Consider the following 16,670-nt stretch of genomic DNA (forward strand, 5'->3'; position numbering starts at 1 on the left):
GTCTGCGTGCTCGGCGGGGCGGCGGGATGCAGCTGCACACTCATTCCGAGAGTCGTTTTCGTCGCTCTGTCTCTCTCGCTCTCGCACGGGACGCTCCATGAGTGCGACAGAGACAGAGCGACGAAAACGACTCTCGGAATCAGCCTGCCGGCGACTGCCCGCCCGGCGCGGCTGGCAGATGGGTTGCCTACCCGCGCGGCGCACGTAGAACCCGCCTAGTTGCGCCACCGGCCGCCGCCGCAGCGGCGCAGCACCGTCGCGCAGATAATGTAAGTCGAAAACGGCGGGAACGCGGCGGAGGGGGCGGCGGCGCGGCGGGGAGGGGCCGGGGCCGCCGTCCCTCCTTTCCCGGCCTTTCAGTGTCGAGGCAGAAGGCAGAGTCGCCGGGGAGCCGGTGTGGCGTGCACTGTGCACCGTGGACACGCCAAGCAGCGCCAAGCAGCGCCAAGCAGCCGTCGAACGACAACACAGCTGGCCGCCGCGGCGCCAGCACGCCGCCACACGCCGCACGAGCATCGCGTCGACCGCCGGTGCGTAGAAAGCGAATTTTCGCGGCAAATTTCCCTCCCACTCCCACTCTCCCCTTTCCCCGGATGCGGGTCCATTTCGCCCAGTCATATTACGCAAAGTCAGCGGGGAAACGTGCGTCTGCAGTGCAGACCGATGCCGGAGGTGATTTACTTCGTCGCTCTGTCTCTCTCGCACCCCGACAAGACACCCCATGGGTGCGAGAGAGACAGAGCGACACAGGTATGAGGGTGCATCGCGCCGGGCTGCGGTTTACAGTGCGGTTTCGAATGTTTTGAATGGCCCGCGGTTCGCGACGGACCGTGGCGACGGATGTCGGCGAAGGCGGCCAAGGCTGATGATGGCGGCGGAACTGGTTTCCAGTGCAGTCACTAGACTTCTGCTATGCGCCAGGCGCGGAAAGACATTATCCCCTCCGGTTCGTCGCTGTCTCTCTCACTCAAGGAGTGCCTTGTAGATGAGCGAGAGAGACAGCCAGGCCAAGGAGGTTTGTCGGCACCTGACGAAGTACCCTGAGCTTATGCAAATACGCTATTTACTTTGTTTACTACACGTAACATTGCTTTGCATATATTACGAAGTAGTCTCAGTAGTATTGCACGCTGTAAGCTTAAAATCCTTTTGAGGACTGTAATAGTTTGTAAGGTTTGAAAAGCGAGCCGCTTCCGTGAGATAAACACGGCCTCACTGATGCGTGTGCCTTCCCATGTTGCAGTGTGCCCCTGGACTATGGTCACGCGTGATTGGAACGGTCTGTGATACCTAAATACGTGAATTGCGTCGCTCAATTTTGAAACAGGTAAGTGCAATGCGTGCGTGAAAGGAGTGGACACGCAAGAACGATCCCATTGGTGACCCACCTTGAAATTATTGGCAATGAGCGTGTATGCAAAGTGCAGGGGACGGGGTGCTCTGAAAGTTTCAGCTGCGCGCTTGGAAAATGCGACCAAACCGGTAAGAAGTGAAGTAGCGCGGTTCGATTACCTACAGTGGTGGATCCAGAGCCGGGCCGCGGGAGGGGCGAAGTAGCACTTTTTGCCCACTGACAGGGGGCAAAGTGTGGCTTTTTTCCTGCCTGTCAGACGTCGGGGCCAAGGAGGGTCAATTGTTGCCCCCCCCCCCTCCCCCCGCGATCCGTACCTGATTATGTACAGTATGAATAAGTTGCATAAAACAAGCACCGTTTTGATTTAAACTGTCTCACCTCATCAAAACGCGACCGTCGTTTTCAAACCTGCCCGTGAATTCCACGAATTTAGCATGTCTGCAGTCAGTCTGCAGTTGTCCGGGTCGCGGTGACTTCAGGCGTACATTGACTTGTCTCTCCGACCATCATCGTCCGTGAGCAATCGTTTCCCCCACTTTGCCCTATCACATACTGCCGTCCCCTTAAAGGGCATAAATCGTTAATGCCTTTAGGAAGGGCATTACAATTTTGCTTGAAATTCCTCTTCCATTTACGCCCTTTCCAAGGGCATAAAACGAATTATGCCCTTGCAAGGGCGTAATTTTTATGCCTTTGTTTTACCCGTGTGTCTGTCTCCTCTCGCGCCCCGACTGGACGCTCGGTGGGCCAGAAGACCGGTGGAGGCGGACAAAATTTTAGACGCGTTTTAAGGTTCAGAGTGGCTTAATGGGACTCGAACCACACGTGTGACCCCACCAATGGATTCCTCGTTCGGGGGGCAATCCATTGGTGGGGTCACACGTTCGGTTCGAGTCCTGTTTAGCGACTCTGGAGCTCAAAACGCGTCCATAGTTTTGGCCGCCACCGCCGGTCTTCTGGCCCACTGTGAGACGCCCCATGAGCGCGACAGAGACAGAACGACGGAAGCGCTGTTCGAAAATGAGCCGGTCCGCGTGTGGCGTGTGCACCGAAAGAGTTGTCTCGTCGACGCCGACGCGCCGCCCGCTTGTGTCCTCGGCCGATAGCGAGTGTAGCGAGGCGGTGGCGTTGCAGTGGGGCAGCGCCCCAGCAGACTGATTCCGAGAGTCGTTTTCATCGCTCTGTCCCTCCCGCACCCGTTCGGGACGCCCCATGAGTGCGAGAGAGACGGAAACGACTCTCGGAATCAGTCTGCAGGGGGCACGGGGGCACGGTGGGGCACGGCCCCCTAGAGTCCTCCCCACGCGTTCACTGTAATCTATCTTTCCTTCCGTGTGTCGATGCGATAGAAAGCAGATAGAAACCCGCCCGTCATCCACGCATCCAGCGCCTTATCTGCTACCTGCGGTCTCCGCAGTCTCTGCCCTGCGGCCCATCGTGAGTCAGCTGTAGAAAAAGCGCGTCCCGGTCAGCTTTATTTGGAGATGACATGGCGAATTTAAAATTACGCCTACGCTGGAAACGCAACGGTCTTCGAATCTTTTTCGGTTCTGGTGGTTCGAGGCGCGCCGAGGGCATTGGCGAAAATGACGCCAATTGGAATGTGAATGTGAATCCAATCATCGTTGACCCGCGCGTCCGTGGCGGCATCGCCAAAACAACGAACGCACACAATAGTGACGTCATAAGATATGATAATTTGGATGCTTTCCATCAAAATTTCGACCAAAAAAAAGTAATTTTGACAATCACAGTGACGTCATTTTAACGTTTTCGTAAGTGCTTCGTATTTTCTTTTTTTTTTGGGGGGGGGGGCAGGTCGTTTAGTTAACCAAAAGCCGTGACCTTCTGTCGATGCAAATCGATTGGGAAGGGGTACTCCCACGACGCGACGGGCCCATCAAAACCCCCCACTGGTCGCCTCGCTATCCGGCACCGGGCCGTACAGAATTCTCCTCAAGGTCGCTTCCAGAATAAAGCGCTTCTATCACGTATCGCGGAGCGGCACGGACAGCAGACTGATTCCGAGAGTCGTTTTCGTCGCTCTGTCTCGCTCGCACCTCAACGGGACGCCTCATGAGTGCGAGAGAGACAGAGCGACGACAAGGACTCGCTTCCAACTTGCGATTCGAGCTTCCAAGGTGCTCTCCTACTCCCGCCACTGCCTCGCCGCGCGTCTCTGGCCTACATCAACATCCTCGACTCTATCCTCTGCGGTTTTTTGGTCGTGAGTCCTCGGCGAACGCTGAATCAGAAAGTAGGTCCGTTCTGAGCGTAACGAACGAGGAGCGTAATGAGTGTAATTCTCCGCTTGGAAACAAGTAGACGCCTCACAGTGGGCCAGAAGACCGGTGCAGGCGGCCAAAACTCTAGACACGTTTTGAACTCCAGAGTCTCTCAATGAGAGTCGAACCGAACGTGTGACCCCACCAATGGAATGCTCTCCGGACGAGGAATCTATTGGTGGGGTCACACGTTCGGTTTGAATCCTGTTTAGTGACTTTAGAGCTCAAAACGCGTCCAGAGTTTTGGCCGCCTCCATCGGTCTTCTGGCCCACTGTGCGCCTCATGGAAAGGAGAGACATGAAGGTCGTCACCTCTCGGTCCAGGATCCGGCCGTGCCGATGCTGGCAAATGAGCAGCACAGCGAGCCTCTGTCTCTCTCTCACCCTTATGGCGAGCCCCATGAGTGCGACAGAGACAGAGTGGCGAAACGACTTTTCTTAATCGCCCGGCTGTTTCCTCTGCAGACAAAAATATCCGCTTGACCCAACGTGTGCGTCTTCTGCCCGCCAGGATGGCGCCCAACATCGCCCAGGTGGACGTGCACGGCGGCCAGTGCGCGTGCGGCCTGCAGCACGACCCCGACGTGCTGCACGAGCACGAGGTCCACGAGCACCAGGGCCTGCAGCAGCACGGCGGCGGCTTCCGCGGCCTCGGCTGGCGGTACCCCGACAGGAAGAAGGGGCTCTTCGCCTCGGTGGACGAGTGGCTGGAGGGCCGACGGCAGGTGGACGGCGCGGAGGGGCTGTGGCGCGTCGACGACAACCTGTACGACCTGACGCCCTTCATGGAGAGGCACCCCGGCGGCCCGCACTGGCTGCAGCTGACCAAGGTACGCGGGCCTGCTGTGGGAGTGAGAGATGACAGCCCACAGTGGGCCAGAAGGCCGGAGAAGGTGGTCAAAGTCAGGAAGGGTTTTGAGCTCCAGAGTCTTGATTCCGAAGAGTGATTTCGACGCTCTGTCTTTCTCGCACCCCTACGGCACACCCGACGAGTGCAAGAGAGACAGAGCGACGAAACCGTCCCTCATCATCAGACAGCTGAAACAGCTCGCTTGGCGCTTCGCATGCTTCGCAGGGCACGGACATCACGGAGGTGTTCTACCTGCACCACATCACGGACGCGGCCGAGGCCGCGCTGCCCAAGTTCCTGGTGCGGCGGGCGGCCGCGCCGCGCAACTCGCCCTTCACCTTCCACCGCGACGGCTTCTACATGCAGCTGCGGGCGCGCACGCGCAAGCTGCTGGAGCACATCCCGAAAGAGGTAGGCGCTGCACAGCGTGCCAGAAGACCGGTGGAGGCGGCCAAAACTCTAAAAGCGTTTTGAGCTCCAGAGTCACCAAACAGGGCTCGAACCGAGCGTGTGACCCCACCAATGGATTCCTCGTTCGGAGACCAATCCATTGGTGGGGTCACACGTTCGGTTCGAGTGCCATTTAGCGACTCTGGAGCTCAAAACGCGTCCGGGATTTCGACCGCCTCCACCGGTCTTCTGGCCCACTGATCGGCGTGGTGCCGTCGCGGCGATACTCCCCGCGCGAGGGGCTCGCGTCGCAGCGCGGGGTATTGACGGCGTCCTTCCCTCTGCCGACAGGCCATCCTGGAGGCCCAGGCGCGGTCCAAGCTCATCGTGGACTCGCTGGCCGCGGCGGCACTGCTGGCGTGCGTGGCGGCGGGCTACCTCAACAGCTTCCTCGTCGCCGTCCTGGCCGGCCTGCTCGTGTCGCTCACCGCCAGCGGCGCGCACAACTTCTTCCACCAGAAGCACAACTGGCGCCGCTACCTGTTCGAGCTCAGCCTCATGTCCTCCAGGGAGTGGATGGTGAGCCACGCGCTGTCACACCACATCTTCACCAACACCCTGCAGGACCTGGAGATCACCTTCTTCGAGCCCGTCATCGCCTTCCTGCCGTACCCGGACAAGCCGGCCGTGGTGCGCTACGCGTCCTGGGTGTACTGCGTGGTGCTGTACGCCGCCCTCGCCCACGGGCAAGTCATGAAGAGGTAGGTTCCGGGTTCAAACGCCAACTTTCTAAGTTTTCCCTCTCGTCGGGACACAGCAATGCAAATCGAAATTCCCCTCCAGGGTCATGGCCATGAGGGTGGAGTGGACGGACGCCGTGGGGCTGTTGGTGCCGGCGTGCCTGCTGCTGGGCGGCGCGTCGCTGTTGGACGCCTGGCTGCTCTGGACGTACATCCTCATCGTGTCCAGCCTCTACTTCGCCTTCCAGGGGCTCACCGCCGGCCACCATCACCCCGACAAGTACCACGAGGGTGACGCGCTCGGGTAAGTCCACCTCCCCTTATTTGAACCACTAGCTACTAGCTTCCGCCACACAGTGGGTCATAAGACCGGTGGAGGCGGCCAAAATTCTAGACACGTTTTGAGCTCCAGAGTCGCTAAACAGGAGTCGAACGGAACGTGTGACCCCACCAATGGATTCCTCGTTCGGAGAGCAATCCATTGGTGGGGTCACACGTTCGGTTCGAGGCCCATTTAGCGACTCTACAGCTAACGCATCTAGAGTTTTGGCTGCCTCCACCGGTCTTCTAGCCCGCTGTGCGCCACCGCTGTGCCAACACAACCCGTCTCCTTTCCGCAGCGCCGACATGGACTACGGCCTGATGCAGCTGGCCGCCACGTCGGACTGCTCGGGCGTGCGCAGCAAGGACTCCCTGGCCATGTCCATCACCCACTTCGGCGACCACCTCATGCACCACCTCTTCCCGGGGGTGGACCACGCCGTGCTGCGGCTGCTGGAGCCCGCCCTGCTGGAGACGCTGGAGGAGTACCGGCTGCCTGCCACCACCGTGCCCTTCTGGGAGGCCGTCTGGGGGAAGTACCGCCAGATGGCGCGGGTCACCCCCAAGCGTGGCCTCAACCACGCCGTCCTCCCCCAGCACTAGCACACTCATTCCGAGTGTCGTTCTCGTCGCTGTCTCTCCCGCACCCATACGGGACGCCCCATGAGTGCGAGAGAGACAGAGCGACGAAAACGAGTCTCGGAATCAGTCTGCAGCGCCAGCAGTGACCCCGACCGTCACTAGGAACGACAAGCGTCGAGGAGACGAACTTGAGTCACTCTACAGTGTACTCAATTGTGTGATAATGGCTGTAAGAATACTGACGACCGTGCTCAAGCGAAAGAAGAAAAGACTGAAGGTGAAAAGACTGTTTTTGTTTTAGGATGCTGTATTTCCAAAGACACGACTGAATCTAGTTGAGAATAATTGGCTGTTTTTATTTAACTATTCTTACTATTTTCACAAAAATGAATGACTGTCACAGATTTTTCTACAGTTGATATGGAATGCTGCTGTAAGTCTAGCTCTCTAACTAATTTTATTTAGATAGAAATAAAAATCGCCTCTTTATGTGCAAGGTGTATTTGTTAGCTGATTGCAGTGATAGGAAAGTTGGTTTTGTTCAAAGAAACAAGTTTGTTTCGTTTTTTCATAAAAATATTTTTATTTCTTATTGTTACGAATAGAAACACATCGATCACTTTGTCAAAGCAGATTTAAAATACAGGAATTGTTCAAATGGAATACATTTTGACATCACAGGATAAATTGATTACTGTAAAAGGCTAACTATAGAAAAGGGCAGGGGCTAACTTACTACAATAGATGGGTTTGTTTGTATCGTCCAGTCAACAGTTTCTAAAAGAAGAGGCATGTTGAAGTGTTCAGCAATACTTCTAAAGGTTCTGAGGTGAATACCGAAATCTGACTTGGAGAGGAGTGTGTTATATTCACCAGCACAGCTGCAATACTCAGGCATATTTTCCATTTTTATCTGAAATGCATGAAAAAAAAAAAAAAGGAATAGAAAGTAAGTGGTTAAAATAGAAAATAAGTGGTTACAATAAAAAAATAATGGTTTTAGACTTATGTTTTTCTTACCTGTAAACATTTACGGCATTGCAAGTCCTGGAGAATGGCTGCCATGGCTTTCCTATTTATTGTGTCTACAAGCATGTGTTCTATCTCCACATTTTCATAACTGTTGTTGCACATGGGGCACTTCCAAACAGGCCTGTGGAAAAAAACATACAAAATTTAAGAAGAAAATTAACATGTAACAATGATTTTGAAGCTAGAAATTCATGACATACCTTCCCTCGTCCTCAGCTTTATAATTGTCCTTGCAGAGATCAATATCTCGACAATGATTGCAACTTTTACAGATGACCTCTGGAAGAACAAAGGAAATGCAGGGATCCTTCCACTCAGCTAAATCACTAAAGTTGCCAACTTTGATGAGCCGCAAGAGATTCCGACGCAGGACACCAACTTCATCAGATACAGATGTGTCCAAGGACAAGACCTAGGGAAACAGAATATGTTACAACACATATAACATTTTAGTTTCTGGTTACAGATGACTTATTGCATTTAATTTATGTACCTTGCAAACAGCTTTGACAAATTCCAAAGCAGGGTTTATTAGTTTTAGATGAGCACCAGGCAGTTGAGGGAAGAGAGATTTCTCATTGCAGGGTTGACTAGGTAGTTTTTTGTGGATTTTCTCAGTAATGCTAAGGAATAAGAAAATAAATCACAATGGATAAAAGAAACTCGCCACAGGAAAATTCTACTCAAAATGAGAAGACATAGACATAAGAAGTTACTTACTAAAATAGCTTTTGTGCCATTTCCCCAGTGATGAGTTCTTTGGCATACTCTGCAGTTGATGCATGAACGCCAATACCCAAGGGTTTGCTTTGGGTTTGACTTTGAGAGCTGACGCGCTTCTTGCGAGCAGGGGTCTGCCCATCTGCAACGAGGTTCTCTTTCAAGTGTAGGTACACTTTCATTATATATCCTGCTATGATAGCTGAGAAATTGTCTTGGCAGGCAGCATCTTCAGGGAGGTATTCCATCAAGTTCCAATTCATCACAATTTCAGGCTGCAAAAAAATAATTGTAGTTCATGATGACACATCATTAACTTAAACTGTAAACAAAAAATGCTCGAGGTAAATAAAACAAACAAATCTACTAACAGTGTCATCATCATCTTTGGGTGTGCAGATTTCATCTTCATTTTGCTCATTCTCTAACTCTGTTGGCAACTTGCCCCTTACACCAGCATGGTTAGAGAGATCAAGCCACAACAAGTACTCCCAGCACTGTTGGTAAGTAATTTGAATACTGTGGAAGAGCTCCTTATTGTGGATACTGGTGACTATGTACTCTACATAAGCTAGAGCATCTTGAACATTTTTCTTTTTGGTACACAACATTACTTTGTTGAAATTAGCATAAATTATGATAGAGCCAAGTCGCTTGAATTCAGCCACCAGTTGCATGAATAGTTTCTTCATGAGATTGTGGAGTGTGCGCCTCAACGCTGGATCATAGAGTAAGGCATTGGGTGACCTTATCCAGCGATAAAAGTGGACAATTTGAAGGTCAGCAAATTCGTTCTTGTACATGGTGACGTCACGCAGCCAAGCATTCACCATAGAACGAAGAACCTTGAAAGCCGCACTGCATAATGCAGTCTCATCATAGCTGGGTAAGATTGCTGTCTGTCCAGAAATCATATCTTCCAGCGATGCTTGAGGCATGGCGTCAAATGCAACTCCAGCAGCTGTTCCTTCAATGTCATGAACATGGTGAGACTGGAGCAGGGTATTGACAGCAAGACTGTCAATCTCTAGATCCACACACAGCGTTGAATATGCATTCGGTGAATTTGAAACAACAGTAGAACTTTCTTCAAATTCTGTCAAAAGCCTGCAACATGGAAAGTAGATCATGATGAGGAGAGCAAGACCATCCAAGAACCTACAATCCCCAAAACAACAGAGAAACAAGGAGCACGGAGTGCATCACTCCCATTACCTGTTGTCATCTGCTTCCCTTCCACCAAGATCTGGTCTGTCCGTATTTGAACACCAAAGGACAAAATTTTGTTTAGAAAGATGCCTTGCATAGAACAAGTCTGCACCAAATAGGGTGGCATCCGCAGGTAAATTTCCTAGTGGTACATGGAAGTATCGGCATTGTTCAGTACTAATTGTAAGAACCCTCTCGCTGTTCAAATAATGACGCAAGATAGCTTTGGCTCCTATTCTCTGCCAGTCCAAGGCTGAATACAAATTTTCTGCATCTCCAAGACCATGTATGGCCATCTGGGGGAATTCCCCTAAGCCTGGCATTACTGAATTGATGGTGGAAAGATCTGCAAACAAAGGATAAGAGTAAAGTACTCTGACATGACATCAAAATTTTTATGTGAAAGAGCATGTAATACGTACCATGTATTGACTGAATAGCCAAGAGAGAAGGCCCCTTTCTTTCATCACGGTAAGCCTGCAGAGCATTTTGAATAAGTCTGTAAACTTGCTTAACATCTGTTTCAACTCGAATTTCAAAGTTAAATTCTTTCTGAGGCAAAGATGTTTCTTCATGACCTCGAGATACTTTTGCATTTCGTTCAGCATTATAAAGTGAGCTCATGTTGGGCATCTGATTGGTACGAACTGTGTCAAGAACAATTATCAATGACTTCTTGGTAGGAGGTATGAACAATCCAAACATTGCTCTGGTTCCATTGGGTATTTGGTGATGGTATAAGTACAAATGCTTGAGTGGATTTCCATCTTCGGTTGTTTCTAAATATGACTGCTGAGATAAGCTACGGAACTGAAGATCCTCAAGTTGGAAAGTGTCTGGAACACCAGCATGCGCCATGCTTCTTGCCACATGTTTATCAACAGAGCAAACACAACCCAGTCTAATCAGTGCTCTGAATTCCAAGGACATTTGTGTCTCATAAATGCCCTCAATGTCTGGAGCAGACAAATCAGCCATCAGCTCCTGACTGTGCTCTCTGAACAGGTCTTCTGGTACAGAATATTCATATAAATGAAACACAGGTCTCGATCTTGGAAGGATCCTGTTACATTTCTTCCACAGGGTTGTAGCATTATTTTCTGGTTCAGCCCTTGCTAGTCTTTGGTTGACATAGAAAATTCTAGGAACCTTCAGCTTGATTTGGTGAAGGTCATGCCCCACTAATGCCCAGAGTTTTAGAACACCTGGCTGACTTGTTTCAGCAATCTGAAAACAACAAAAGGATCATTAAAATAACATGAATACTGATAATACATTCCGTTCTTAAACAGTTTGGAGGCAGTAGGATAAACGTACCTGAATAATTTGCCAAGGAGTGTCAAGAAGAGTGCGTTGAGTTCGCCTCAAAAATCCACCCAATGTTGCAGCAGAACCACGTCCAAAGCCAGAGGGTCGAGCTATAGGGGCCCCGTCACCATTGTCAATACGGGCACGTTTTTCAGCCCCACCTCGTCTGGCTGCACGAGCCTCAGCCTGCAGCGCCCATTTCTTCTTCTGGTACAGAAGCCATGCTTGCCTCTCTTCCTGTTACACAATAACAACTTTTAGTACAAAACAAAAAATATTTAACAAGAAAACAAGTCCTGAGAATAAAATCGAGAACTAACTTTATTCGTGCCCATGGGGGGAGGGGGCCCCAATGCCTCTCTCCAATCCTGAGAAGACAAGGAAGAGTCTTGACTGGTGCCAGGAGGAGTTTGGAATCTTTTCCTTTTGTTACATACAGGTCTGCCTCCTACAGGGCTGACTTCGCTACCCCCAAGGTCTTCAATGTCAGCCATCTCAGAACCAAACATGTCCTCAGAACCTCCATTGGCTACTTCATTTCCGTCCATTCTTTCACTACCAACTTCCTGAGGGACTTCTTTAGGTTTAACTGAAAAGAGTTCGGTGATTCTCCTCTGTTTGAGAGTGTCATTCTTTTCCAGCAGCTTCTTGTGCAACCAATCAGGATGGCGCACTCGAGGCACAGGGTTGGCAACACCTTGCATGGCAGCAGGAATAGTAATAATTTTCTGAATTGTCCCTCCCAGTCTTTCAATGTAATAATTCCAATCCAAAACTTGACGTATGTCAATATCATTGATAGATGTATCTTTGAGCCACTTTCTGAGGAAATGACGTTTGACACTTGGTTCAGACTGAAAAATGGCCAGAGGGATGGCTCGTTCGGTGACAGGTGCACCTTCTGGTTTCTTACTTATAATAAATTTGCATGCCAGACCAGCATCTTTCACCATTTGATCTCCAAGGAACTCAGCAAGACGTTTAGCAGTGCTGATAGAAGTTGATTTTTGACCTCCATATTCTTCAAGTTTCTTTGACATAGAGCGATTCTCAGAAATAAGATCAAACAGCTCTGAATCGGGCAAGTTTACACCTTTACTGTACAAAACATCGAGCCAGTAGTCTGCCACCTTAGCAACTGAGTCATAGCACTCTTCAAGAGTGTCACCCTTCAAAAAAGCATCAAAAACAGATGATTGAAAAATTTTAACTAGCTGAAGTTCGCCTCTTCTTTTCACTTCAAAGCCTTTCAGTTCAGCAAGTGACCCATCAAAATTGAAGACGGCATATCTTTTCTTCAATCTTTTACCCTCTTCTTTTGATGATGGGAGTACCATGGCTTTGTAGGGTCCATCTACCTCAAAGAATACAGAGTTTTCACTTCGCAGCTTATATTCCAAGGTTTCAGCATTGATTAGTTCATGGTATTGATCATTGGTGAAAGCATCTTTCACCATATAATTTAATATAGCATTTGGATAAGAAATGGTCACCTTGGACTTTTTAGGATGGGTACTCTTAATGACATAATTTTCAGGAAAAGATGCAGGCAAGATGCACCAAATTCCATCTGTATCAAGTTCCAGAGGGCGACCAACTTGTTCAATGATTTCTCTTGCCTTTGTGATAATATTTGCACCCGTGAAACAGACGATTCCAGCCATTTCCATACTGTGCCATCTGGCTCCTCTTCTCATAACATATCCATAGAAAGAGTTCAGAATACATTTGTGAGCAAGCTGCAAGGAGTCGTACAAAACTTCTCGATTCTTGGCAGATTTGATCTCACCAGCATCACCACTTGCAACTGCGTCAGAAACTTGCTTCTTAGCCACCTTTTGCAGACCTTTGTACTCATACCTGCGGTCTCGGAATGCTCGCACAGTGTCGACATAAAAGGAGTTTTCCTTTTGGCAGATTGTCGTGTATCTTTCTTCAATACGAGTGACATGAGTTTTCTTGTAGGCTTTGCGGCAATATTCTGATAATCTTTTCTTTTCATAGGCTGCTTGATCCTCTCGACTTAACTGATGGAAAGCACGATGTGGTCCTCCCGGAAATTGAGGAGGGAACTTTTCTGTTTCCAATTGTTGTTGAATTCTTTGAAATTCGTTACGACTGGCAGGCATGACTTCACCACGCCACATCCAGGCCATTTTACGTTGGCACTTGGCACCAGGTCGATTAAAGTCACAAGCTGCACAGGTTTGCTCATCGACCTAAAAACAAAGATAACAAAATTTAATCCATGACATTGAGGATAGTTGTAAATGATCAATTATATGTGGCATCAGTTATCCAAATACCATTGCAGAGGGCTGGAGACGGTTTGTCAAAATAATATTAGGATACATAGCACCAACATCCAAGTGGTAGATGATGGGGGTTTCCAGGCGCATAGGAGTGTCTCTGAGATCTTGCAATTTAACTCGAATGTCATCAGCTATTTCTTCAAAGTTAGTGACCATTTCCAAAGGAATCTGTTCTTCCTCCACAATGGCATGTTTGAGAGCATCTTCTACATTACCCAGAAGCTTCTCACATGCACTTGGAACCTGGCAAAAGAATTATTGTATTCATAAGACTCATGGAAGTTATGGAAGACTCAATAGTTTAAAAATGAAAGTCAACATACAATACGAAACTGGCAAGGGATGTCTGCTCGAAACACGCCAGATTCTAGTGCTTCCACATGACCTCCAACATAAGTTTCCTGGTCCAAAACATGACCATCTTCACTCAGCTTATTCAATTCAGATTCCTGTTTGTTGGGGAAGATAATGTTGGCGTGGAATGCTTCAACCATAAGCAATGCTTCACAGAGAGTACCAGATCCTTTCCTCAAGACCTGAAGCAGGAAGAAAAAAAATTATTGAAGATGGATGGAAAATAAAGTGGATTGACTATAATCAAAACGGCAAGACTATTACCTCATCAGGTTCCAAAGGAATGATGGTGCACAGTGCAAAAATAAAGGGATGCACATACTTCATGTACAGGTAATAAGTGGCAACAGCATCAGACACTGAGTAATTAGACATAACTTGAGGTTGTTCCGCAGCCATAGCACACATGTCTTCAGGATCAATTTCAACAGGATCATAGCGGAGTTTAGCCTTAGCTACTGCTTTCAAATTCTGAGATCCAACAGGAAGGTATGAATCACGCTTCACCCAACTATAAAACGAGATGATGCAAGATAATGCAGGCTACAGCAATATGTAATACAGTTGTTAGTTGAGGTCTCCATGTAACACATACCATAGGCAGTCCATGTGCATCGCTGAGCGGCAACAGTATGTGCCTTCTTTGTTTTTGGAAAAGCCTATTTCCTGCTTCATGTCTAGCTGATGGATAGCTGCTCTGGCTTCCACAAAAGGCCAATCAAAAAAGTCACCGTTATAGGTGACAAAAATATGTGGCTTGACATCCATGATGTGTTCAAAAAATCGGAGCAAAAGAGCACGTTCATCAGGCTCATTAAAAATGGTAAAGAAGCCCTCAAACTCAGGTTTTGGAGTGTACTCGAAGTCCTCAACATCAGCAGAAATAATTTCCCTATTGGTAATAAGGTAACCCTGTTCAAAACAAAAAAAAAAAAGGAAAGAAAAATAAAAGATATTTTTAAGTTTACATGAGGGAAACAAATAAAGATGCACATTGCAAATCATACAAACCTGGCCATCAATCATGTAAGATATCATCATAATTTGATCAGACTGAGCATCTGGAAACTTCAGAGGAAGTTTGGTTGTTTCAATATCATATGCTAGAACAATCATATCAGGTCTTTCAATTATGTCATTTCGCTTTACAATAAAAGGGGCCTCTGCTCCTCGAGAACACACTGAGTACCATGAGCCACAAAATATTTTGTTGTCAATTGAAACTCGTATATGGTATGGTACATCATATTCCCTGAATGGCAAAATAAAAAATTTATAATTAACAAAAGAAATATCAAGAGAAAAGGGTGAAGGCAGTTAAGATAAAATGATCATTTGGATAATACCTTATATCAATAATATTTTCCATATGATCAGTAAACTTGGGTGTAACACCAGTACTGTTGGTAGCTAATGCTTTGGAGAGAAGTTCTGAGTAATAGGTGTTTCCCTTCTCCCTTTCTTTGTTCTTTTTCACAGCAGACATTATTTGAGGACGAACTTTCATCAAATCATTGACTGTGAGAAATGATAATTTGAGATACCGTTGCTTCAGACCAATCAAATGGTTGGGCTACAAAACACAAACAAAGAAACCATTATAAAATGTGCAATGTAAATAAAAGTTAATGCAATAGCATGAACCACTCATACCAAATCTAAATCTTCTTTTGACACTATCTCTAAAGATGAAATGTGCCCAGCAAACTTCTTTGAGATGTATGCTGAAACCTCTTGAATGTTTTCCTTCTTTGCTAAGATGTAGAAATATGGCTTGTATGGCAATGATGCCTTGAATCGTGTACCATCATCTTGAATAAAGTAATAGTCCACCGCACTTATCAATTTTTTATCTGCATCCAAAATTTCGGTCTGCAACAAGACATTAGTAAGAGCGTGCTTGATGCACAGTTGACAGACAGAACAAACACAGGATGCTTCAAAATCTATCATTGATACTCACTGTGTGCATATTGATGAGAAAGCCAGCCCGCTCTTGATGATCAGTAACTCGTTTAAATCCATATTTGCTGTCAATCGCATCGTTCTCCAAAGCTTGTTTCAGCCGACTTTCATTGTTATCCTCTCTGTAATAACAAAATGAATAAGTAAGCAGATACATTGTCAGACAACAACAAAAATGTGTTATAACGAAAACAACAACAAATATTCAATACAACAAACAATGCAAATAATGTATTACTTACTTTGGCCCACCACTAAAATTCTTTTCACCTCTGCCACCCTTTTCGGGTTTATACTTGCCACTGTTTTGCAACACCATATTGACTGCCTTTTCTTACTTTTCACATGTCATAGAGACACATTTATCAAAATTCATTCCTCCCAGCAATATATCAAAGTGACTAGAAAGCGGCAACAAATGTAAAACCTGTTGACACACAAAGGTTAGAACAGACGATTCTTGGCGCGTTTTCAGTGCCATTAAATGGAAGTAACAACCTGTAAGGTGAGAGTTTTTATAATGTGAAACAGAACGCCGACGACATGTGCTCAGGAAAGAAGCCGCTTAAACTTTTTGTAATGAAAAAGTGCACCTTTGAGGGGTTTGTGCACAAATGTACACAGTATGAAGTCTGAATTATTCCTTTGTCATATCGGTACGTTGGCAAGACGTGATGGTGTAGCAGACAGAAGACAGCGCCTTCTCGCAAAGCAGTCATGGTTTTCTCTCGTTTTCTTTCAAGGAAACGCAACAACTCCCAACATTTGATCGAAAACTTTTGAAACGAGAATTGAAGGTCCGAAATAAAATCGTTTTCAAAGCAGGTTAAGCAGACAGCGTAAAACACGCAGAACTGTATGCTTGATTACGGACTAAGAGGACACCACGGCAGCGTGGCCGAGTGGTCTAAGGCGCTGGTTTTAGGCACCAGTCCGAAAGGGCGTGGGTTCGAATCCCACCGCTGTCATCTCTTTTTCTTTTACCGAGCGCAAACCTCGGCAATGACGGCGTTCCTTTTCAGCGTGGTCTGTTCTAATCATTTACGGTTTGTTGGCAAATTTAGTATGAAGTGTAAATAGTTTTCATAATGAGACTTCCTGTGGTGTCGGGCCACGGGCCCTTGAAATGAAGACCAGGGACTCCATTCAACTTCTAAATGAGACGGCCACCTCCTAGGAGAGGCCATTAGGCTAGGCAGGCTGCAAGTCTGGAAGCCCCGAGAAATAATACGTGTCGAGGAGCAGAAC

At 47.8% G+C, this 16,670-nt stretch overlaps 2 protein-coding genes and 1 non-coding gene across 6 annotated transcripts; 2 read left to right on the forward strand and 1 right to left on the reverse strand.

Annotated features, from left to right (window-relative positions):
* Positions 1-372: 372 nt before the first annotated feature.
* Positions 373-7,156, forward strand: LOC117643379 (cytochrome b5-related protein-like). 3 transcript variants are annotated; one of them, XM_034382229.1, is made up of 7 exons: positions 373-530; positions 1,244-1,327; positions 4,151-4,469; positions 4,715-4,900; positions 5,231-5,640; positions 5,723-5,923; positions 6,240-7,156. In XM_034382229.1, exons 3-7 carry the CDS (start codon positions 4,152-4,154, stop codon positions 6,541-6,543), a joined length of 1,419 nt encoding a protein of 472 aa, XP_034238120.1. In that variant the 5' UTR covers positions 373-530; positions 1,244-1,327; position 4,151; the 3' UTR covers positions 6,544-7,156. The 3 variants fall into 3 exon arrangements, with proteins under 3 accessions (XP_034238120.1, XP_034238121.1, XP_034238122.1); XM_034382230.1 differs by lacking the exon at positions 373-530 and adding an exon at positions 777-1,015; XM_034382231.1 differs by lacking the exons at positions 373-530; positions 1,244-1,327 and adding an exon at positions 1,855-1,869.
* Positions 7,083-16,074, reverse strand: LOC117643378 (DNA polymerase epsilon catalytic subunit A). Of its 2 annotated transcripts, XM_034382228.1 has the most exons (20): positions 15,921-16,074; positions 15,665-15,849; positions 15,421-15,544; positions 15,111-15,329; positions 14,804-15,030; positions 14,469-14,709; positions 14,053-14,369; positions 13,722-13,968; positions 13,427-13,639; positions 13,098-13,346; positions 11,112-13,010; positions 10,801-11,028; positions 9,906-10,710; positions 9,490-9,829; positions 8,646-9,381; positions 8,275-8,549; positions 8,048-8,177; positions 7,755-7,966; positions 7,543-7,675; positions 7,083-7,435 (listed from the first exon to the last, which is right to left on the reverse strand). In XM_034382228.1, the coding sequence occupies exons 2-20, from the start codon at positions 15,739-15,741 to the stop codon at positions 7,250-7,252; spliced, it is 6,858 nt and encodes a 2,285-aa protein (XP_034238119.1). In that variant the 5' UTR covers positions 15,742-15,849; positions 15,921-16,074; the 3' UTR covers positions 7,083-7,249. The 2 variants fall into 2 exon arrangements, with proteins under 2 accessions (XP_034238119.1, XP_034238117.1); XM_034382226.1 differs by lacking the exon at positions 15,921-16,074 and having other exon boundaries at positions 15,665-15,887.
* A 236-nt stretch (positions 16,075-16,310) lies between these two features.
* On the forward strand, positions 16,311-16,390 carry Trnal-uag. Its single transcript has one exon. It is a non-coding gene; the product is annotated as a tRNA-Leu (tRNA).
* The last annotated feature ends 280 nt before the right edge of the window (positions 16,391-16,670 follow it).

This window comes from Thrips palmi, unplaced genomic scaffold (assembly GCF_012932325.1).
Source record: "Thrips palmi isolate BJ-2018 unplaced genomic scaffold, TpBJ-2018v1 HiC_scaffold_17, whole genome shotgun sequence".
Classification (NCBI taxonomy): Eukaryota; Metazoa; Arthropoda; class Insecta; order Thysanoptera; family Thripidae; genus Thrips; species Thrips palmi.

What these genes read in the sequence shown, in the direction of transcription:
- LOC117643379 (XM_034382229.1), top strand. Translation starts at nt 4,152, where the DNA reads ATGGCGCCCAACATCGCCCAGGTGGACGTGCACGGCGGCCAGTGCGCG. An exon ending in ACTGGCTGCAGCTGACCAAG is followed by an intron (nt 4,470 to 4,714) that starts GTACGCGGGCCT and finishes CATGCTTCGCAG; the next exon opens with GGCACGGACATCACGGAGGT. An exon ending in CACGAGGGTGACGCGCTCGG is followed by an intron (nt 5,924 to 6,239) that starts GTAAGTCCACCT and finishes TCCTTTCCGCAG; the next exon opens with CGCCGACATGGACTACGGCC.
- LOC117643378 (XM_034382228.1), bottom strand. Translation starts at nt 15,741, where the DNA reads ATGGTGTTGCAAAACAGTGGCAAGTATAAACCCGAAAAGGGTGGCAGA. An exon ending in CTTACATGATTGATGGCCAG is followed by an intron (nt 14,370 to 14,468) that starts GTTTGTATGATT and finishes TGTTTTGAACAG; the next exon opens with GGTTACCTTATTACCAATAG. An exon ending in AATGCCGTAAATGTTTACAG is followed by an intron (nt 7,436 to 7,542) that starts GTAAGAAAAACA and finishes CATGCATTTCAG; the next exon opens with ATAAAAATGGAAAATATGCC.